This window comes from Citrus sinensis, chromosome 4 (genome assembly GCF_022201045.2).
Source record: "Citrus sinensis cultivar Valencia sweet orange chromosome 4, DVS_A1.0, whole genome shotgun sequence".
Classification (NCBI taxonomy): domain Eukaryota; kingdom Viridiplantae; phylum Streptophyta; class Magnoliopsida; order Sapindales; family Rutaceae; genus Citrus; species Citrus sinensis.
This window is the reverse complement of record NC_068559.1, coordinates 22,123,859-22,142,512: the sequence shown is the minus strand read 5'-3', so window position 1 is coordinate 22,142,512 and position 18,654 is coordinate 22,123,859. Positions and strand designations below refer to the sequence as shown.

The 18,654-nt window shown below is 36.8% G+C and overlaps 1 protein-coding gene across 1 annotated transcript; it reads left to right on the top strand.

Annotated features, from left to right (window-relative positions):
• Positions 1–1,571: 1,571 nt before the first annotated feature.
• LOC102622290 (MAP3K epsilon protein kinase 1-like) lies at positions 1,572–18,032 on the top strand. The gene is made up of 24 exons (XM_052439465.1): positions 1,572–1,956; positions 2,387–2,521; positions 2,720–2,740; positions 3,161–3,234; positions 3,327–3,417; positions 3,528–3,611; positions 4,486–4,587; positions 6,220–6,351; positions 6,608–6,679; positions 7,861–7,964; positions 8,656–8,758; positions 9,419–9,823; positions 10,149–10,490; positions 10,584–10,628; positions 11,479–11,658; positions 11,762–11,845; positions 12,801–12,892; positions 12,981–13,064; positions 13,581–14,470; positions 14,951–15,339; positions 15,430–15,564; positions 16,092–16,498; positions 16,920–17,034; positions 17,722–18,032. Exons 1-24 carry the CDS (start codon positions 1,897–1,899, stop codon positions 17,896–17,898), a joined length of 4,323 nt encoding a protein of 1,440 aa, XP_052295425.1. The 5' UTR covers positions 1,572–1,896; the 3' UTR covers positions 17,899–18,032.
• Positions 18,033–18,654: the final 622 nt, after the last annotated feature.

Here is an 18,654-nt window from a genome sequence, read left to right as displayed (position 1 = left end):
CTCCAATATGATTTTTTTTTTCCAGAAAAAAGTGACTAGTCTTCAACTCTCAATATATTGTATATTAAGAATAGAAATTTATAATTTGAATATAACAATAGAAATTTAAGTTGTGCTATAATAGAATTGACCACAAGAATTCCACAGACAAAATAATTTCAATGAGAATGATTTGAAGCATATATTATTCAAAGCTTGTCAAAAGAAACAAGTCTATTCGTATCAGGAAAAAGAAAAACTAAAAGTAACAACAAATGCAAGAAAAACAGCTCCAAGAAGTAGAAAAACAATTTGGGAAATTATTTAAGGCAAAATAAATTATATATGGAAATTCTAGTTGCTAAATTATTCTTGCATCAAATAGTAACAAAAGGTAACAACAATTTAAGGGTTAATTTTATGGGGACAGGAGAATAAAGATTTTCGGGAATAATTACCTTTTCATAGCAAAAATGAAAATTAATTAGAGATAATTTTCTTTTATATCAAAAGTGCAGCTTTTTATTTTTTTTAATATATCATCAGTGTGACAAATCGCAGTAAAAGATTAATAGAATTCAGAAAAGATTAATTAGAAAAGGGATTATCTGTTCAGCACCCATTACTGGTTGATACACAAAGATGATCTCAAATTGTTAATCGGTAGCACTGAGAATTGATATAAGCTTGAATTGAACATGCTTACCGAAGAAATGCTCACACTGTCAATCTCAAAATTTCATCATCCACAAGATAAAAAAAAAAAAAAGAAATGCTTACGGATGGGTCACTACAACTGCAGCAGCAAGCAACAACTAGAAGTCTCCAAAACAGTGATGTCGTAGATGAAGAAGAGTTGATCGTGTCCGTTGTAGATCTGGGCTGGGCGAGAACAAGAAGTGGTCGTCGTCTGGTAACGAAGCAAGTGGGGCTGGGCAAGAAAAAAAGAAAAAAGAAGGGGCTCGGCGAGAACAAGAAGCGGCTGTGGTCCAGGGGGAGTCCGGTAATGAAGCAAATGGAGGGGGAGTAAAATGAGTGGTGGACGTCGTCTGGTAACGAAGCAAATGAGGCTGGGCGAGCCAAAAAAAAAAAGAAGGGGCTCGGCGAGAACAAGAAACGGTTGTCATCCAGGGGGAGTTCGATAATGAAGTAAATGGAGGGGGAGTAAAATGAGTGGCGGGGGAGTAAACTAAGAAAAGGAAAATGAGTGGTTGGAGAGGGGGGAGAAATGACCAGCTTTCTATTTTTTTTTTTTATTTCTTGTGGGTCCACGCAAGACTAAAAGAAACAAAACTCAACGCGTGAAACGACAATTGAACGCTGCGTTTCTATCGTCCTTTTGTCTTCTTGGAGTTCGTATATCATTCGTTTTAAGATATTAAAAAAAAATTTAAGTTAAAATAGTCTATTCATTATAATATTATTAAAAAAAAAGAAAATAGGCGGTAAAACTTCCGAATGATAACCGGACTACCGGAGCATCCGAAGTGGATCGGGGCCAGTGGCCACGCATGCCAAATATTTTAGATAATATGGTATAATAAATATTGTTGTAATTGACTCGAAAAGACAACTGTGTCTCCAAAATCAAAAGCTCAGACAATAATTTTTACACCCTGTTAAACAATTAATAATTCTTTAATGCCATTACTGTCAATTACATTTCCATTTATTTGCATAACGCACCAATTGCCTCTCACTTTCTCTTTCTTTTTTTCCTTTTTAAACATTTTTCTTTTTCCTTTTCTGGCCGGAGAGACAGCTCTGGTCATTGCTTTCCCGCCGGAAAAATTCTCAATTCTCCGTCTTAAATATTTTCAGAAAAAAATGGAGTCTGTTTCTTGAAAGCAATCAATTCTCATTTTTCAGGAGAGAATAGATAGGGAGATATATACACACAGTGAAAGGAAGAAAGAAATGTCTCGCCAGACGACGACGTCCGCTTTCCACAAATCCAAGACTCTTGACAACAAATACGTAAGCCCATTTCGTTAATTTTCAGTAATTCGATCGTCTCTTTTACTCTTTTGTTGAGATTAATTGTAGAACAAGAAGGGCTGGGTTGGGTTGGGTTGGGTTGGGTTAGGGTTTTTGATTCTCTGTTTTGTTTGCATTTGAAGAAACTGTCTGTTGGTTTACAGTTGAGTGAATTATGCTCTAGTGAAATGAATTGTGTGTGTTTCTTCATTTAGTTTTGGAGAACTTGAGTGAAAGAAAAGCCGTGATTGAAGTCAAATAATGTGCTATTGCTATGCTTGAGTAGTAAAAACCCTAGAATTGCAAGTTTATTTAAGTGACCCAAGTTAGGCGTTAGGGTTTTTGTTGGTTTTGCAATGTGAATTACTTGGACTGGAGTATTTGGAATTTGACTGTGTGGCTTTTGTTTGTCTGTCATTGTTTGGTTTAGATGCTTGGAGATGAGATTGGGAAAGGAGCGTATGGTCGTGTGTACAAAGGCCTGGATTTGGAGAATGGAGACTTTGTTGCAATTAAACAAGTTTCGTTGGAGAATATTGCTCAAGAAGACCTCAATATTATAATGGTTTGGTTCCTTATTTTCTCTGAAATGTGTTTTTGGTCTTTACACTTCCTAAGTTGGTGCTTTTTTTCATATTTTTTGCTTGGTACATCTTGCATTTTTGGAAATTATACTGCTTCTGGTTCTCTTATTTATAACATTGCCTGACTTGTTGCCATTTTCCTGTGCGTGCTGCTTTTGGGGGATTCATCAACATTCCAGCAAGAGATTGATTTATTGAAGGTAGCTTTCTTCCACTGTTTTTATTCTTCATTCAAGTGCTTTTTTCCTCTTTGTTTTTTCTAATCTTTCTTGTTATACTCTGACATATGCTTTGCCAATGCCAAACTGCATTCGCCTCTTGGTCAGCACCTGAAGGATTTGTATTAATCTTAAAGGAGTAACTCATTTAGATATGCTGAAATTGTTGGAAGTTAGTTTCGCAATAAACAGTGACCAATTATATCTTGTGAGAAAAAGCTGACTGGGCTGTCTTGTCTGTCTTGTCTGTTAATTGTTTTGCCACTGGATTTGGATCCTCTGACAGCCCTTTGGTTTTGTCTTATGAAGTAATGGACCAAGACCGTTTTATGATGTCCTTTGGAGTAATGTGTGTTCTCAACATTTTCATTCATACTATTTAAGTACAAGTTTCTCTTACAGAATCTGAACCACAAAAATATTGTGAAATATCTCGGGTCATTGAAGACAAGGAGTCACCTTCACATAATTCTTGAGTAAGTAAGGCATAGTGATGAAGAACATTTAATCATGGTATTTCTTGAAATGGAGCCGAAAAAGCTTATGTTGTAGTTTTTGTATGCTGTAGGTATGTGGAGAATGGCTCACTTGCAAATATTATTAAGCCAAATAAATTTGGGCCTTTTCCAGAATCGCTGGTGGCTGTTTACATTGCTCAGGTTTGTTCTTGTAGTTGCAGTTTATTGCTAATGGTTGGGGATTCAAGTTTCATCAGTCCATGATAATTATATATATATATATATATATATATATATATATATATATACAGGTGTTGGAGGGCTTGGTTTATCTTCATGAACAAGGTGTTATCCATAGGGATATTAAAGGTGCAAACATATTGACAACCAAAGAGGTAATTTGAATTTTTTTGTTCTTGTTGTATTAGCAAGAGTAATTTATACACATGCAGGTTGTGCTTATTCACTATATTGCATGAAATGGTAACTTACCCAAAAGTCATTTAATCTTATAACGCGATTTTATTCCACTTCACACCTCAAATACTTTTATGGTAAAAGGGGAAGGGGAAGGGGGGGGGGGGGGGGCTCACACATGGTCTTGTGGTATTATTTAATGTCAACAGGAACTTTTTACATGAGTGTATTGACGGTTGTGAAAATTTACTATTGTTTGGGTACGGGTTGTGCTTTGAGTTATCATGAAAAATTAATTTGTGACTTGTCATTGCTCTGTTAGTAGATGGATGGTGAGGAAATGAACTCAAGTGCTTATGGACTAGCATTGACCACAGGTGGCTGAGGGGAATGATTGTTAGGTTTTCTCATGTTTGGTCTTATGTTATCAGTTTAATGCGGTTATTTGGCTTTATTAGTAACACATAACAGTGTCTTTATGAGTGTGTGTTCTTGTGGCTTAATGAAGAAGTGATTCATGGCGGTGAGCATTAAAATCATTGCTGATGTAGCTGATTCTGACTAAGCCAATCTGATTGAACAAATAATTGGAGATTTTCTTATTTATTTTATAAATCCAGTGGATAGTCTGTTTAACTAAATCTGATCACTGCAGTATATTTTTTTTTACCTTAAGTCAATCAAACTTTTGTTGTTTGTAGAAATTGATTGTTTGTTAGCCCTCACCTAATACATCTGTTTGTTTAAGTGTGCTCTGTTATTCCAGCCATGTGGCTTGCATGATTATAAAATCTCCAGCATTTCAAGGTTCCTTTCTGTGAAGTATTAACTTTACCTAATTGATGCTTTTAGGGTCTTGTGAAACTTGCTGATTTTGGTGTTGCCACAAAATTAACTGAGGCTGATGTTAACACACATTCTGTTGTTGGAACACCATATTGGATGGCCCCTGAGGTACGCCTTTTGTCTTTTAATTTATTATTTTTATATTATTATTATTATTATTTGCGTCATAGATTTATGGCCATTGTTGCTTTCTTTCTATTTTCAAATTTCCCTTTTTTTATCCCAGATGAGGTTCTATCAATAGTTGCCACCATTCAAGGTGCATGTGACGCTGAATTTAGAATTGTTTCAAAAGAATATATGTTTCTAGGCAGAAGATTTCTAAATCGAAATTGTGGATTCATTTTAGAACTATTTGATCTGGTTGGAAGAGTAGTTGAGAAGCATGAGTGTTTGTGACAGGTAGGATATAGGTCCAGTTTCCTCCTATGGTATTTGTGTACAATTTGTAACAGACTCATTTGTGAGGATAAGATGCTTTTTTTGAACTTTTTATTTTATCTTCATTCTTTTCCCTTATAGTATAAGAAAAATCAGACAATTTTATTAATAAGAAAACACAAGTCACAAAGAAGATGGGTCATTAGTCCACCATAAAGGTTTTGAGGAAAACAACAAAAACCAAAAATCATAAATATCGAGGCAATGCAGCATTTCCGTTGTACCTTACAGATTTTACATGATGGAGTTTCGTAGGTTATTCTAGTGGCTGGGTTCCATTATTTGTTGAGACATTGTGCAGTTGCGGGAGATTAAAAAAGGATGGTTATAAAGAGACCTATTGTTTTCTTGATATTTTGTATAATTTGGCATGAAAGGAATAATGAACTCTGAAGATGCTCGATGAGAAGATGGTTGGGGGGGGGGGGGGGGGGAATTTTAAATGATATAGAGCTTGGGTTTAACGCCTTCTTGAGCTTAGATTAGAATGGGGTTTCCAGGAGTCTCTTTGTTCTTCATATGTGCACATCGGTATGCTGTTTTGTTTTAGCTGATTTTTGTGCTCAATTGCGCTTGTAACACTTTATTTTATTATCGCTGTTCTTTATAATTGTATTATAAAGAAACATATAGATTCTTGTTTGGATGTAAGATATTTGCATTTTCATTCAGTCTGGTCAACTGCCTGACCAGCTCTTTAGCTCATCTCTTGTCAACACTAGTACTTGAAGTCTTTGTAGTTGAGGCCATTCTAAATGAGAGCTAAATCCTATTTTTGTTTTGTATGTATGGGCATTCTTCTCTTCTATCCTCTTTCCGTAGAAATTTCTAACTAAGACTGTAGCTTGGATAAGGATGAATGCTTGATTGCATGAATCTCATCCAGGTGAAACTTCTCTTGGTGTGAGACTGTGGCTTACTACTCATTGCTTAAAATATGTTGCTTGCTGCGAAAGAACGCAGAACTGATAATCCCATTGTAATAAAGCTTGGGAAGGTCTCAATTCCTAAAATGGTTTTTAAAAATGAAAACCATAGTCTACCTAAAACTTGATTATTTTCTTTTTCTTGACTGCAACGTTTGGTTTCAGTAGCATAGTTCAAATATAAAAACAGCTGTATGCAACACGAATTTGTTTTAGGTGTGGTGATCAGTTGCATATCTATCAAGTGTGAAGTAGTCTATTTTTGCTCCATTAGTTTGCCACAATTGTCTCTGCTGTGACTTTTAAAGTAGTTAAAATAAACAACTTAGATATGTGTTGGTATCTGGGGATAATGAACTAAAAAATGTTGCAGGTGATTGAGATGTCTGGGGTTTGTGCTGCTTCTGACATTTGGAGTGTTGGCTGCACTGTGATTGAACTTCTCACGTGTGTGCCACCTTACTATGAGCTCCAGCCTATGCCTGCTCTATTCCGTATTGTTCAGGTTTGATCAATAGTTTCTTCATTGAAAATCATTGGTTTCTTAGGACGAGGAAGCAATGCTTCCTTTACCTCCTGGAGTTACCTTTTCAGTTTTCTTTGCTTAGTTTCTTTTTCTTAGAAAGTTTCTCTCCTCCTGAATGCTCTGTGAACCATGTTCTGTTAGATTTGTACTATGTTATTATTATGGTTAAGTTGCTTTGTAGCAATAATGAAAAAGTTCATTTATTTCTCTCCCTTTTTCTTTTTAATCATTTCAGGATGAGCGTCCTCCAATACCTGAGAGCCTATCCCCTGACATCACCGACTTTTTACGTCAGTGCTTTAAGAAGGTAAAGTGTAAGATAAATCAAGTCCTAATATTGTCATTTTCAATCATTGCTGAAGGTTGTTCCTATCTATGGGATAAAAGAGAATTAGCTAGGTGTGTTGTTAAGAGCATTGCTATAATATGGAACATTACTGGTTGCTGTGTTGCCAAGTTGCTAGCCTGATATGTAATACATCGGTCACGGCGTGGGTTAAGATCAATTTGAGACCTTGCATTTGTGCAGGCTTTGAATAACCTAACTGGCTCTTTAAATATAGACTGCTTTCAGGGTATCACGAGTGTAAAAAGAATGCCAATCGGCTAATGTAACTGTCATTAAGATTTTGAGATGATAGCTTGGAGAAGGCACCATCCAGTATCCTCTTTGCACATCTTTTGTTAAGAACATTGTTGTAATAGAAAACTGCTTTTTTTTCTTTTGATTCTTTCAGCCCCTAAAGGGGCAGCCTAGTTGGCTGAGGGCTTGGTATCTTGTGTTCAATCCTTCTGATGAGCTTAAAATTCCAGCCTTTGTTGTCTCATTGGTCACGGGGTTGGGGTGCACGACTGACCCCCAGTTTAGGGTCTGGCCACAGCGGACCCATGTTCCTGGTCTGTGCAGGAGTCTAGGTATCCCCCCCCCCCCCCCAAAAAAAAAAAAATCATTCTAATGATATGATGCATAATGCGTAAATACATAGCATGTATTTTGGGCACATAAATTTTTTAAGTTTCCTAATTTCACATGAATTAATATTAATGTATTTGGAAATTGCGTACGAAGATGATCTTGCCAATTAACTCTTAAAAAGTTAGCTTTTACTGTAAACATCAATCAAATCGAAGCAACAGCTTTAAGCAACAAGCGATCTGAAAAGGTGTATGATCCACTGTCTTTCAATTTCTTTTGGACATGAAAACATGTTCTTACAATGTAGAACTCTCTCTTACTCATGCTATCAACCATGGCAGAACCTTGCAGATTCTTTGATTTTGTGTTTGGATAGTTGATGGTATACAAAACTTGATTATGAAGCTTCTAGATTTGCATATATAACCATGGTTTTTAATTGTTGTTCATGGAAAAAGATGAGGCTAATTAGCCCATAATATGGAGTGGAATTATCATTTGTTTCTGTGATGTGTATTATATATAGCTATCTCCACCATTATTTAAATATGACATATTGTTGATTTTTCCAGGATGCTAGACAGAGGCCTGATGCAAAGACTTTGCTTTCTCACCCATGGATACAGAACTGTAGGCGTGCACTGCAGTCTTCTCTTCGTCACAGTGGAACAATGAGGTAGATCTTACTAATCGATGTATTTTCTGTTTGGATCGTTTGTGAAAGGATTCGAAATGCTTGATGCATTTATTAGCATTGCTGTCCTTTATATGTATGGTCACTTGTGTAGACAAGCTTTGATTGACTTCAATCTACATGCTACTCTTTAGTCCTCTTTTCATGTTTCCTGTTGTTTAAGAGCTTTGTGGTCCATATTATAAATTCACACTTTCTCACATTGCATTTCTTTAGATTTGGAGAGATTATAGACCTTTTCAGTTTTACATCCTTCACTTTTCCACTATTTTTTAACAATGCTGGTACTGTCTGTGGCATTAGTGTGTATGGAATTGTTGCATAATGTCCACGTACTATATTCAAATACTCTCTTGCAGGATTTTATTGAGTTTGCTTCTTGTTGGGTTTGTTGCACGAAATGATACAATCCTTGATTAAGAGATTTAATGCATGGGAATCAGTTTCCTATAAGGTCTTTATTACTAGGTCATTCTTAAAGGCCTAGCTTGAATGCTAAAATAGATGTAGCCGTTGCTGTGTTAACTTGTGATTAATTTATTTTTTCCTACACTGGAGAAGTTTTTGCTCCTTTTTTAAGCTGTCTGTCTAGCGTTCCTGGTGTTGTGCATTATTGTACTCCTGTTTTTGTTATTGTATGCTACCTCATTAAAAATGCCTTTCATTTGATCAGAAATGTAGAGGAAAATGGCTCAGCAGATGCAGAAATTCCTAGCGAAGATAATCAAAGTGCTGGTGAAAGCCTTTCAGCACCGAAAGCTGAAGCATTTGAAACGGTGGGAGTATTTAAACTTGGACTTTTTTGTGATGCAACTAAGTACCCTTTTGTCATATTATGGAAACTGAACTGATTGCCTTAGCAAGAGAACTTTGAATATATAAAATTTAAAATATACAAAAATAGCAGTTCTGCAATGATTGATATTGTATTCTCTGATTTTTTGATATGAGACAATAATAACTTCATTGAAATAGTTTAAAGTACTAGAAGTGTGTAATGGAACAGTTATCCACAAAAAAATGGAAAAAAAAAATATAGGGAAAGATATCAAAGCTATGTAATATGTAACAGTGAACATTACCCAAAAATGTATTTTCACCTCCAAAATATCGCATACTCTTGTGCAGGACCGATTAAAATCTATACTACATGGTTATCACCCAAAAATCTATTTTCACCTTCAATATACCACCCACTCCGGTGTAGTACTGATCAAATCTCCACAATAAGATTCCCATAACTCCTTAGAAACTGAAGTCCTAAGTGAAGCTAAAAGGTGAACTTTGTTCCATAAGCAATCAATATTTTTGTCTCTTGATTCCTTGATTTAAGATACTGTACATGTGCCACTCTTCATTCTCTAGTCTTTAATTTAAGGTGATGGAATAGATTAGTCTTCTTATTTCGTTGATGACTTGGATCACTGAACTTTCAGGGCTCTAGGAAAGAGCTATTGTCACCCGCAGCCACTCATTTGAGCAAATCTGACAAGGAACATTCATCAAATGGTAATCTTGCTGAAGAAAGAGTAGAAAATCCAGAAGATGAACCTCTATCGGATCAAGTTCCTACCTTAGCAATTCATGAGATGTCATTAGTACAAACTGGATCTGGCAGATTGCCTTCTAATAAAATAACACCTACAAATGATCAATCTCAGCTTCAGGAGATAACAAATACCAGTGATAAGGATGAAATGCTAATCAATGGCGAGACTCAGTCTCCTGAATCAAGACGGAAGAATTTAGATAGTAAACATGGAGGGAAAGGAACTTCTATCAGCGTTGACAATAAATCCTTTGGTTTTAGTCCAAGAACTGATAATAATAGTCTGCAAAAGGTAATTTTACCTTAACCTGTTTTTTCATGAGTTTCTTGTATGTATGCATGCAATCATATCTAAGTTGGAAATGGTGAAGGACAGAGTGCCAAATGGCCTATGGTCCTACAAACCTGTCCCCTCCCAATAACAATTTATTCATTAAGAAAGTGATACTGAGTGATCGTGCTTCTGGTGTTCGTTCTTTTCTCTGTCCTCTTTTTTGATAACTTGATGGTGAAGTCTGCAGTGGTTTATCTAAGTCCTGCAGTTAGGTCTACCTTGGAGTTTAATCATTGTTTCAGAAAGAAAATCTAATGGATCTGTGTTATTTCCGTTACCAAAGGCTGTAAAGACATCAGCAACCCTAGGAGGGAACGAGCTGAGTAGATTCAGTGACACTCCCGGGGATGCTTCATTGGATGATTTATTTCATCCATTGGAGAAAAGCCTGGAGGATCGGGCAGCTGAAGCTTCAACATCAGCATCTGCATCTGCATCACATGTGAACCAAAGCCATGCAGCTGTGGCTGATACTGGCAAGAACGACCTGGCTACAAAATTAAGAGCAACAATTGCTCAGAAACAGATGGAGAATGAAATGGGGCAGACAAATGGTAGTGGTGGAGACCTGTTTCGCCTAATGATAGGCGTTCTGAAGGACGATGTGATTGACATTGATGGATTGGTATGTTTGAAATATTGAGTTCATGTGGAACACATGTTCTCTGCGATGGTCTGACATTATTTCTCTTATTGCTTTTTTGTCCTTTCTTCTCAGGTTTTCGATGAAAAATTGCCTGCAGAAAACCTTTTTCCTCTACAGGTACCCAGCATTTCTTAACTATAAGCACCCCTGAGAGATTTGCTATCAACGTTTTCTGGAATCAACTAGTGTGCACTTTATAGACTTTGTCATGGAAGTTTTATGAGTGTCCTGTGTATCATCTCTCTGTTGGTTGTAAAATGGTTTATATAACCCTCTTCAAGAGAAATTATTTTCGAGGCTGTTAAGCTTACCAGTTCTGTTGTACTTCCTGAGTTTAATAATGTTCTGTTCTGCAATTTACCCTGTAACAATTCCAATAACATTAAAGCCCTTTCAGATTTCTGATTTTTGTAAATGGGACCCAACTTGTCCTGATATTCATGGTGTAAGTTACTGTTTTTGGTTTTCAATCAGCTAATGTGTCCCAATTTCCTACTGGTTTGTACTGATGGGAAACCACCTACATTTATATCATCTGGAAAATTTGCCTCTTTTTTGCGATCAGCCCCTCTTGACCAGTATATTTGAATCTTCAAGTCTCTTGCTTTTTAGTAATTTCTGCCCATTATCAAAACATACGATCGGCCCCTCTTGACCAGTATATTTGAATCTTCAAGTCTTTTGCTTTTTAGTAATTTCTGCCCATTATCAAAACATACGATCGGCCCCTCTTGACCAGTATATTTGAATCTTCAAGTCTTTTGCTTTTTAGTAATTTCTGACCATTATCAAAACATACGATCGGCCCCTCTCGACCAGTATATTTGAATCTTCAAGTCTTTTCCTTTTTAGTAATTTCTGCCCATTATCAAAAGATGTTGCAGATTTGGACTATGAAATCTTATTATGTTTCTGCAATTTTCTATAATAGGCAGGTTTTAAAGTTTTTTATAATTTTTCTTTGAAGGCTGTTGAATTTAGCAGATTAGTTGGTTCTTTAAGGCCAGATGAATCGGAAGATGCAATTGTGTCGGCCTGTCAGAAACTTATTGCTATCTTTCACCAGCGTCCTGGACAGAAACAATTTTTTGTTACCCAGCATGGTTTGCTCCCTCTAATGGAATTGCTTGAACTTCCTCAGACTCGTGTATGTCCACGATTCAAAACTTTGTGGACTTTTTGAAATTTTTTATTCATATTGTCAGTCAGGCAGAAAGCTTTTAGTACATTAATATTCCTTGTGATTGCAGGTTATATGTTCTATTCTTCAACTGATAAACCAGATTGTAAAAGATAACTCTGATTTCCAGGAAAATGCTTGCCTTGTTGGTCTGGTAAGAAGTATGTCCATTCAAGTTCTTTTGTTCTGAAGTGGATATTTTGTAGAGCCCACTTGTTAATGATTGTTTTCAATAAGGCCGTCTTTTTCTTTTGTAAGTAGATCTCTCGTTCTCTTCCTACTGTAAAGCTCTCTGTATACAATATTTTCTTTCATGTTTGAAAAAGAATACTGCCAAGCACTGTAAAATTGAGTGGTTCCTGAAAATGTGGCCGGCTTATATAAAAGTTTTGCAGTTGAATTTGGTCTTTTCTAATTGTTTATTATAATCTTCCTGTTAAGTAGATCTCATTGATTTGAGAGAAAATAAAGAATTAGAAAGGTCGAGTGGATGTTTACAAATGTGGAAAACCTTGGCAGAATGGAAAAGATGATGCCATAACAGGAGGAAGCAAAAAATTCTGTAAGCTCACTGTGTATTTTAGACAACACCTTAAGACCTTGTAGCAAAACGAACCTCAAGAAGACCTAACTAGGAATTCCTTTGCAATTCAGATAACTGAATAGCAAAGATGTAATGTGGGACATCTTGGAGATGGAAGTCCAGAGGTGTGCCAGAATTTGGGTTTGTCCCAGAAGCAGTTCACTTGCATTTCACTAGCTTCTTAATACTGTATGTTTGTGTTTCTTGCGAAATCACCTAGGAAAGAGCCAAGACAAAGCAATGTAATAAAAAATCTTGGGTTTCTCTCATTTCTCAGAAGCAATAATATCCTTCATAATAAGAGAACTAATGGGCCCGGTACAGCCTCCATTTGTTTGTAACATACATGGGCAGAACATTGGGAGTGATACAGTGCCGTTTTTCACTACTGTAATATCAATAGTAATACTTAGATCTTTGATTCACGTAATATCTATTGTGTTTCTATCTTGTTGTCCTTATTAAGATCTCTAGGCTAGACTTCTCTTTATACTAGATTTATACTAATTTTTGAGCTGATGAACAGATCCCTGTAGTGATGGGCTTTGCAGTACCTGATCGTCCCCGGGAAGTTCGTATGGAGGCAGCTTATTTTTTGCAGCACCTTTGCCAGTCAAGGTTTTGAGTTTCTCCTTTCTGTGGTTGTAATGTCTTGCTTCTATTTTATTTGAAAAAAGGATTAGGCCACCTGTCTCCTTCTATGCAGCTCCTTGACATTGCAAATGTTCATAGCTTGTCGTGGAATACCTGTTTTGGTGGGTTTTCTAGAGGCTGACTATGCAAAGTACAGGTTTGTCATTCCTTTGGCGTCAATGTGACAATTCTTGTGATCATATACCCTTGAATTGAAATGAATTTCAGAAGTTACCATATTCTCTTTGCAAGGGAGATATCCTATATTAGTTGAAACAAGTGTACTTTGTGGAGTACATAGACAACGTTCCATAACACTGTAAAAAATGCTCTAAGATGGTTTCCTAATTAAACACCCCACCCCCGCCCCCCCCCCAAAAAAAAAAAAAAGAGCCTTGAAGATTCATTTTCAGTTGAACTGCTACGTTTTGCATCATGATCATATTTCACAGAAACTGAATAATTTTAGCTATTAACATGAGCATTTATATTACCAATATGCTAGGTGTTACATAGGCTTCGAGCTGATGATGATATTTCAATGAATTTTATTTGTTTTTGTGAAAACACCCTCCTTCCCACTGTGGAGTGTCATTTGCCTTCTAATTATCTTGCTTGATTTACTTGTCTTCCTTTTATGATAGAAAAAACTGATTACAAACTTCATATCCAGGGAAATGGTTCACCTAGCTATTGACGGAATGTGGCAGGTCTTTAAGCTTCAACGATCAACTCCAAGGAACGACTTCTGTCGTATTGCTGCGAAGAACGGGATATTGCTTAGGCTTATCAACACTCTTTATAGCTTGAATGAAGCAACTCGACTAGCTTCAATATCTGTTGGGGGTGGATTTCCAGGAGATGGGTTAGCTGAACGACCACGTTCGGGTCAATTAGACTTTGGCCATCCTATATTCACTCAAAGTGAGACACCACTCACTTTAACTGATCAAGCTGATGGTGTCAAAGTTAGGCATGGAATGATTGATCATCCCTTATCGACCGGGACACAAGAACCTTCACGAGCTTCGACTTCACATTCCCAGAGGTCAGATGTCAATCAGTCAGAACCCCGGTTTCTTGCCACAGACAATGACAGATCTCAATCTCCCAATGGAGTTTTGGATGCTACAGTTGCTTCCAAATTGTCAGATTCAACTTTGTTGGAAAAAAATGCTAATTTAGCCACCAAGGAACCTTCAGTGGCTATGTCTAAAGAACGAGACCTGGATCGATGGAAGTTTGATCCTTCTCGAACAGAAATTGACCTCAGACAGCAGCGGATCGCTAGTGCTGTTAATAGAACGTCTATTGACAAGCCTCCAAAATCACCAGAAGGTGCATCCAATGGGTTTCCTACCACAACTACTCAGTCAGATCAAGTTCGTCCTCTGCTTAGCTTGTTGGAGAAAGAACCCCCTTCTAGGCATTTTTCTGGTCAGCTGGATTATGTACGTCATGTACCTGGGATGGAGAGACATGAAAGTATACTGCCCCTACTACATGCATCTAACGACAAGAAAACAAATGGTGAACTAGATTTTCTGATGGCAGAATTTGCAGGTGATTGATTTATTTTACTTCTTTCTGGGGTTTATTTTAAGCCAGTGCAAGTGGAATGAGAACTTGAGTATAATTCTGAGAAACTTATCTTCAGGAATTTGACTTAATATCGCAGAACATCTGTATTTTAGAGTGTGATTAGGTAGCGTCTAGACATTGAATTTTACATTAAACAGATATCTTCCTGTGTTCCTCTATGGCTATTTGGTTGGTTTTGTTAGAGGTAGTTCGGCAGAAACCAGTTCGAGTCTCGTGGAGGACTTTGTCACTGTTTTCAACTTTAATTGGTCTAGCATGTAGAGCTGTCAAGAACCCCCCCCCAAAAAAAAACCAAAAAAAAACAATTTCGTTGTCTATTTCCCTTATGTCTTGTTGTTCTGTTTTAATTACTTTTGACTTTTGTGGCATCAGTGTTTTCTTTTTGTTCTGGCTGATTTAATCTGGTTCCATTTAGGTTAAAAGATTCCTTTATGATTTCAGAGGTTTCTGGGCGTGGAAGAGAGAATGGAAATCTTGACTCTACACCTAAACTTTCACATAAGACAGCAACTAAGAAGATGGGAACACTATCATCTAATGAAGGAGCTGCATCCATGTCTGGGATTGTATCACAGACAGCATCAGGTGTACTTTCTGGTTCTGGTGTTCTCAATGCGAGACCAGGTAGTGCAACATCATCCGGTTTGCTATCCCATATGGTATCAACATTAAATGCAGATGTAGCACGGGAATACCTGGAAAAAGTGGCAGACTTGCTGCTTGAGTTTGCTCAAGCAGACACAACTGTGAAATCCTACATGTGTAGCCAAAGCTTGCTTAGCCGTCTTTTCCAGATGTTCAATCGAATAGAACCTCCAATTCTTTTGAAGGTACTGAAGAAAATGTATTTGATCTCTACTATTCATATTTTCCAAAATTGATGTAATGCTTCATAACCACATTCTTGTTTTTCATTTTAGATATTGAAGTGTATTAATCATTTGTCAACCGATCCAAACTGTTTAGAGAATCTTCAGCGGGCAGATGCAATCAAGTATTTAATCCCAAATCTCGATCTCAAAGATGGGCATCTTGTATCTCTGATACATAGCGAGGTTGGTGTTCCTAACATCGGAGTGACAATATAGCATTTGATGTTATAAATTGGATTTATGTGTACTTTGTATGTGTAGGTTCAGGTATGATAGTTTTATTATATGATTGTTTGTTATGTATGATTGGTTTAGCAGCCTCTTATGAATTCAATTGGATGTACTTTATGCACTTGAGTTTTATTTTCTTTCCATTTCTTTCCACACTTTCCGAAATTTCAGTAATTTAAAAAATAAGTAAAAAAAATTTCTGGAGCACCAAAATTTCATTTGTTAGTTGGGCAAAGTAAGCCTTCTTGCTATGGAAACTTACTCCATAGGACATTAGCTGCAGCTTGATTAGGACTTTAGCTTCACAGATGTAACTTATCTCCCTATGCAATAGCATATTATAAGTAGTTTCTCAACAATGTATATTTCTCTTATCCAAGTTTTGCCAGCGAATCAAGTTATTGAATTTGACTGACAACAAATTCTGATGTTCTCCATCAATTTCCTTTCTTTCTTTTTTTCCCCCTTTTGGTTTGAAGGTCCTCCATGCACTATTCAATCTGTGCAAGATCAATAAGAGGAGACAAGAACAAGCTGCTGAAAATGGAATCATTCCACACTTAATGCACTTTATCATGTCAGACTCTCCCTTGAAACAATATGCATTGCCTCTACTGTGTGATATGGCTCATGCGTCGCGCAATTCAAGGGAACAATTAAGGGCCCATGGAGGTTTGGATGTGTACCTGAACCTTCTTGAGAATGAGGTTTGGTCTGTGACAGCATTGGACTCAATTGCCGTTTGCTTGGCTCATGACAATGACAACCGCAAGGTGGAACAAGCGTTGCTGAAAAAGGATGCAGTTCAAAAGTTGGTGAAGTTCTTCCAAAGCTGTCCAGAACCACATTTTGTGCACATATTGGAGCCATTCTTAAAAATTATAACGTATGTGATATGAAGCCTGACCTTTTTAATTGATTCACTAAGTGGCTAGAGGATATTTTGATATATATTTATTCATACTCTTCGAAGATTGCCGTTATACTTTTCGATTGTGCATTTTAACTTTGTCTGTATAAAAACATCATAATGTCTTCTGACCCATTTAATTTCCAGATAGGATTGGATGACTGCATTGGTGTCTGATTTTGTCTATTACTTCAATTTTAAGTTTTCCTTGTCAGATGTATTGATATGCATGTGAAGAAGATTCTTTCATTTTCAGAAAGCTGTTTTATCTTTCCTCTTCATCTGTCTTGCCTTTATCCTCTAAACCTACTTGGAAAGGTTACATGCTGCAGAATAGTTTTCTCTTTCTGGTTTTAACTTATCAAAGTCTCACCAATGTGTTTCTTTTGGCATGCAGGAAATCATCCCGAATAAATACAACATTAGCAGTTAATGGTTTGACACCGTTGCTCATTGCCAGGCTGGACCACCAGGATGCTATAGCTCGTCTTAATTTGCTCAAACTAATTAAGGTAAGCGATATTTGCATTTTTCTTTGTCCCTATTTGATGTAATGCTGCACATGATACAGTTTGCCATTCAGTCTGTAGTAATGAGACAAAGGGGTGAACTGATGGTTTGTCATTCAGTCTGTAGTAATGGACTAATTGGGGTGAACTTAATGTTTTGACAAAAATTTTGTGGACGCATTTGATAAGATCATTGGTTGACCCTGTCCTTGGCACGAAAAAGGAAACTTCTTTCAATCATTCAAGTGTAATCAGGGATCGAGGGAACCACTAGTATTCATAAGGTCAAGAATTTGGGTGGGAAAAGGTGTCCTCTTTCCCAACTCTGTTTTCTTTCCTCTCTTTTTGGATATCATCTCCCAATGTTTCTTTATTTTGTAAAATTATAGTTGCTTCTGTCCTGTGGTGAAAGTCAAACCCTCATCTCTTGGTTAATTACTCTAAAAGATTGCCAATCTTTAGTACTTTCTGAAATCTGAGTTTTTCTAGTACTGAAATTCAAAAGGACTTCTGTAGCCGACTGTGTACTTTGAACTAGTGTTGGAGTTGGCAAGTTGGGTATTAATCTTGAATCGAATTTAGATTTATATCTTTTTGTTGAACAATAGTTGTCTTCACCATCGTTGCACTACGCATTATTTTTCTTCCATGACTATTATGAAGTGCTTACAATACAATTATTTTTGTAAGGCTGTATATGAACACCACCCTCGGCCAAAGCAATTGATTGTGGAGAATAATCTGCCGCAAAAACTTCAGAACTTAATCGAGGAACGTAGAGATGGGCAACGCTCTGGAGGCCAAGTTTTGGTGAAACAAATGGCTACATCGCTGCTTAAAGCACTTCATATCAACACCGTCCTGTAAATTCATGTCCGCATCTGTTCTGCTCCTGTGTATATTGGATTCAATAGGAAGGACTAATTTTGTTATTTTTTTAATAATTTATTTCAGTTTGCCTTTTCAGTTCATATGAGGTAATTTTCCCTTGGTTTTGATCCTCTTTCAAGTCTCCCCTATAGAATAGTGTGAAAGTAACATGCTTTGGGAATTTGCTTTTTGTTTCAATATTTTTGGGGTCCAGAGTGGTGCCCGTCTCTTTTTGCTTCGTGAGCCGCCTAGAATCAAGGTTTGCTTTACTTTCTCTGTTTATAAGTTTTTCTAGTTGCTCATGGGAAAATATGACAATTTCCTGCTCAGTTGTGTAAAGTAAACCTTCTGAAAACATCTAATATAACGTGTGATTCTTTTCAAAAGCGCTGCAGTTTTGATAATCTTTGCTTGAATTGGCAAAAAATATTTTTGTAATAGATCGACGTTCGCTTGAAATCATTTGAGAACTGTCAAGTCACTAATGCAAACAACTAGAGCCGACACTGTAGATGTATTTTTTCAAAGGGTCATTTTTTTATTTTTCTAGTTTTGTCCATTTGAATCCAACGGTTGATGAGTTTTGGAAGCCGCAAGCCAGCAACGAGGATCAGGTATGGTAATAAACTAACCATCTGCAATCGAGTCCTCAGCGGACTGCAGATGCAGGATACGAAAAGCTGAACACAAAATAATGAAGGTGCACGCACAGCTTACCTATACAAGCGAGACAAAACTGAAGAAGAGAGAAAT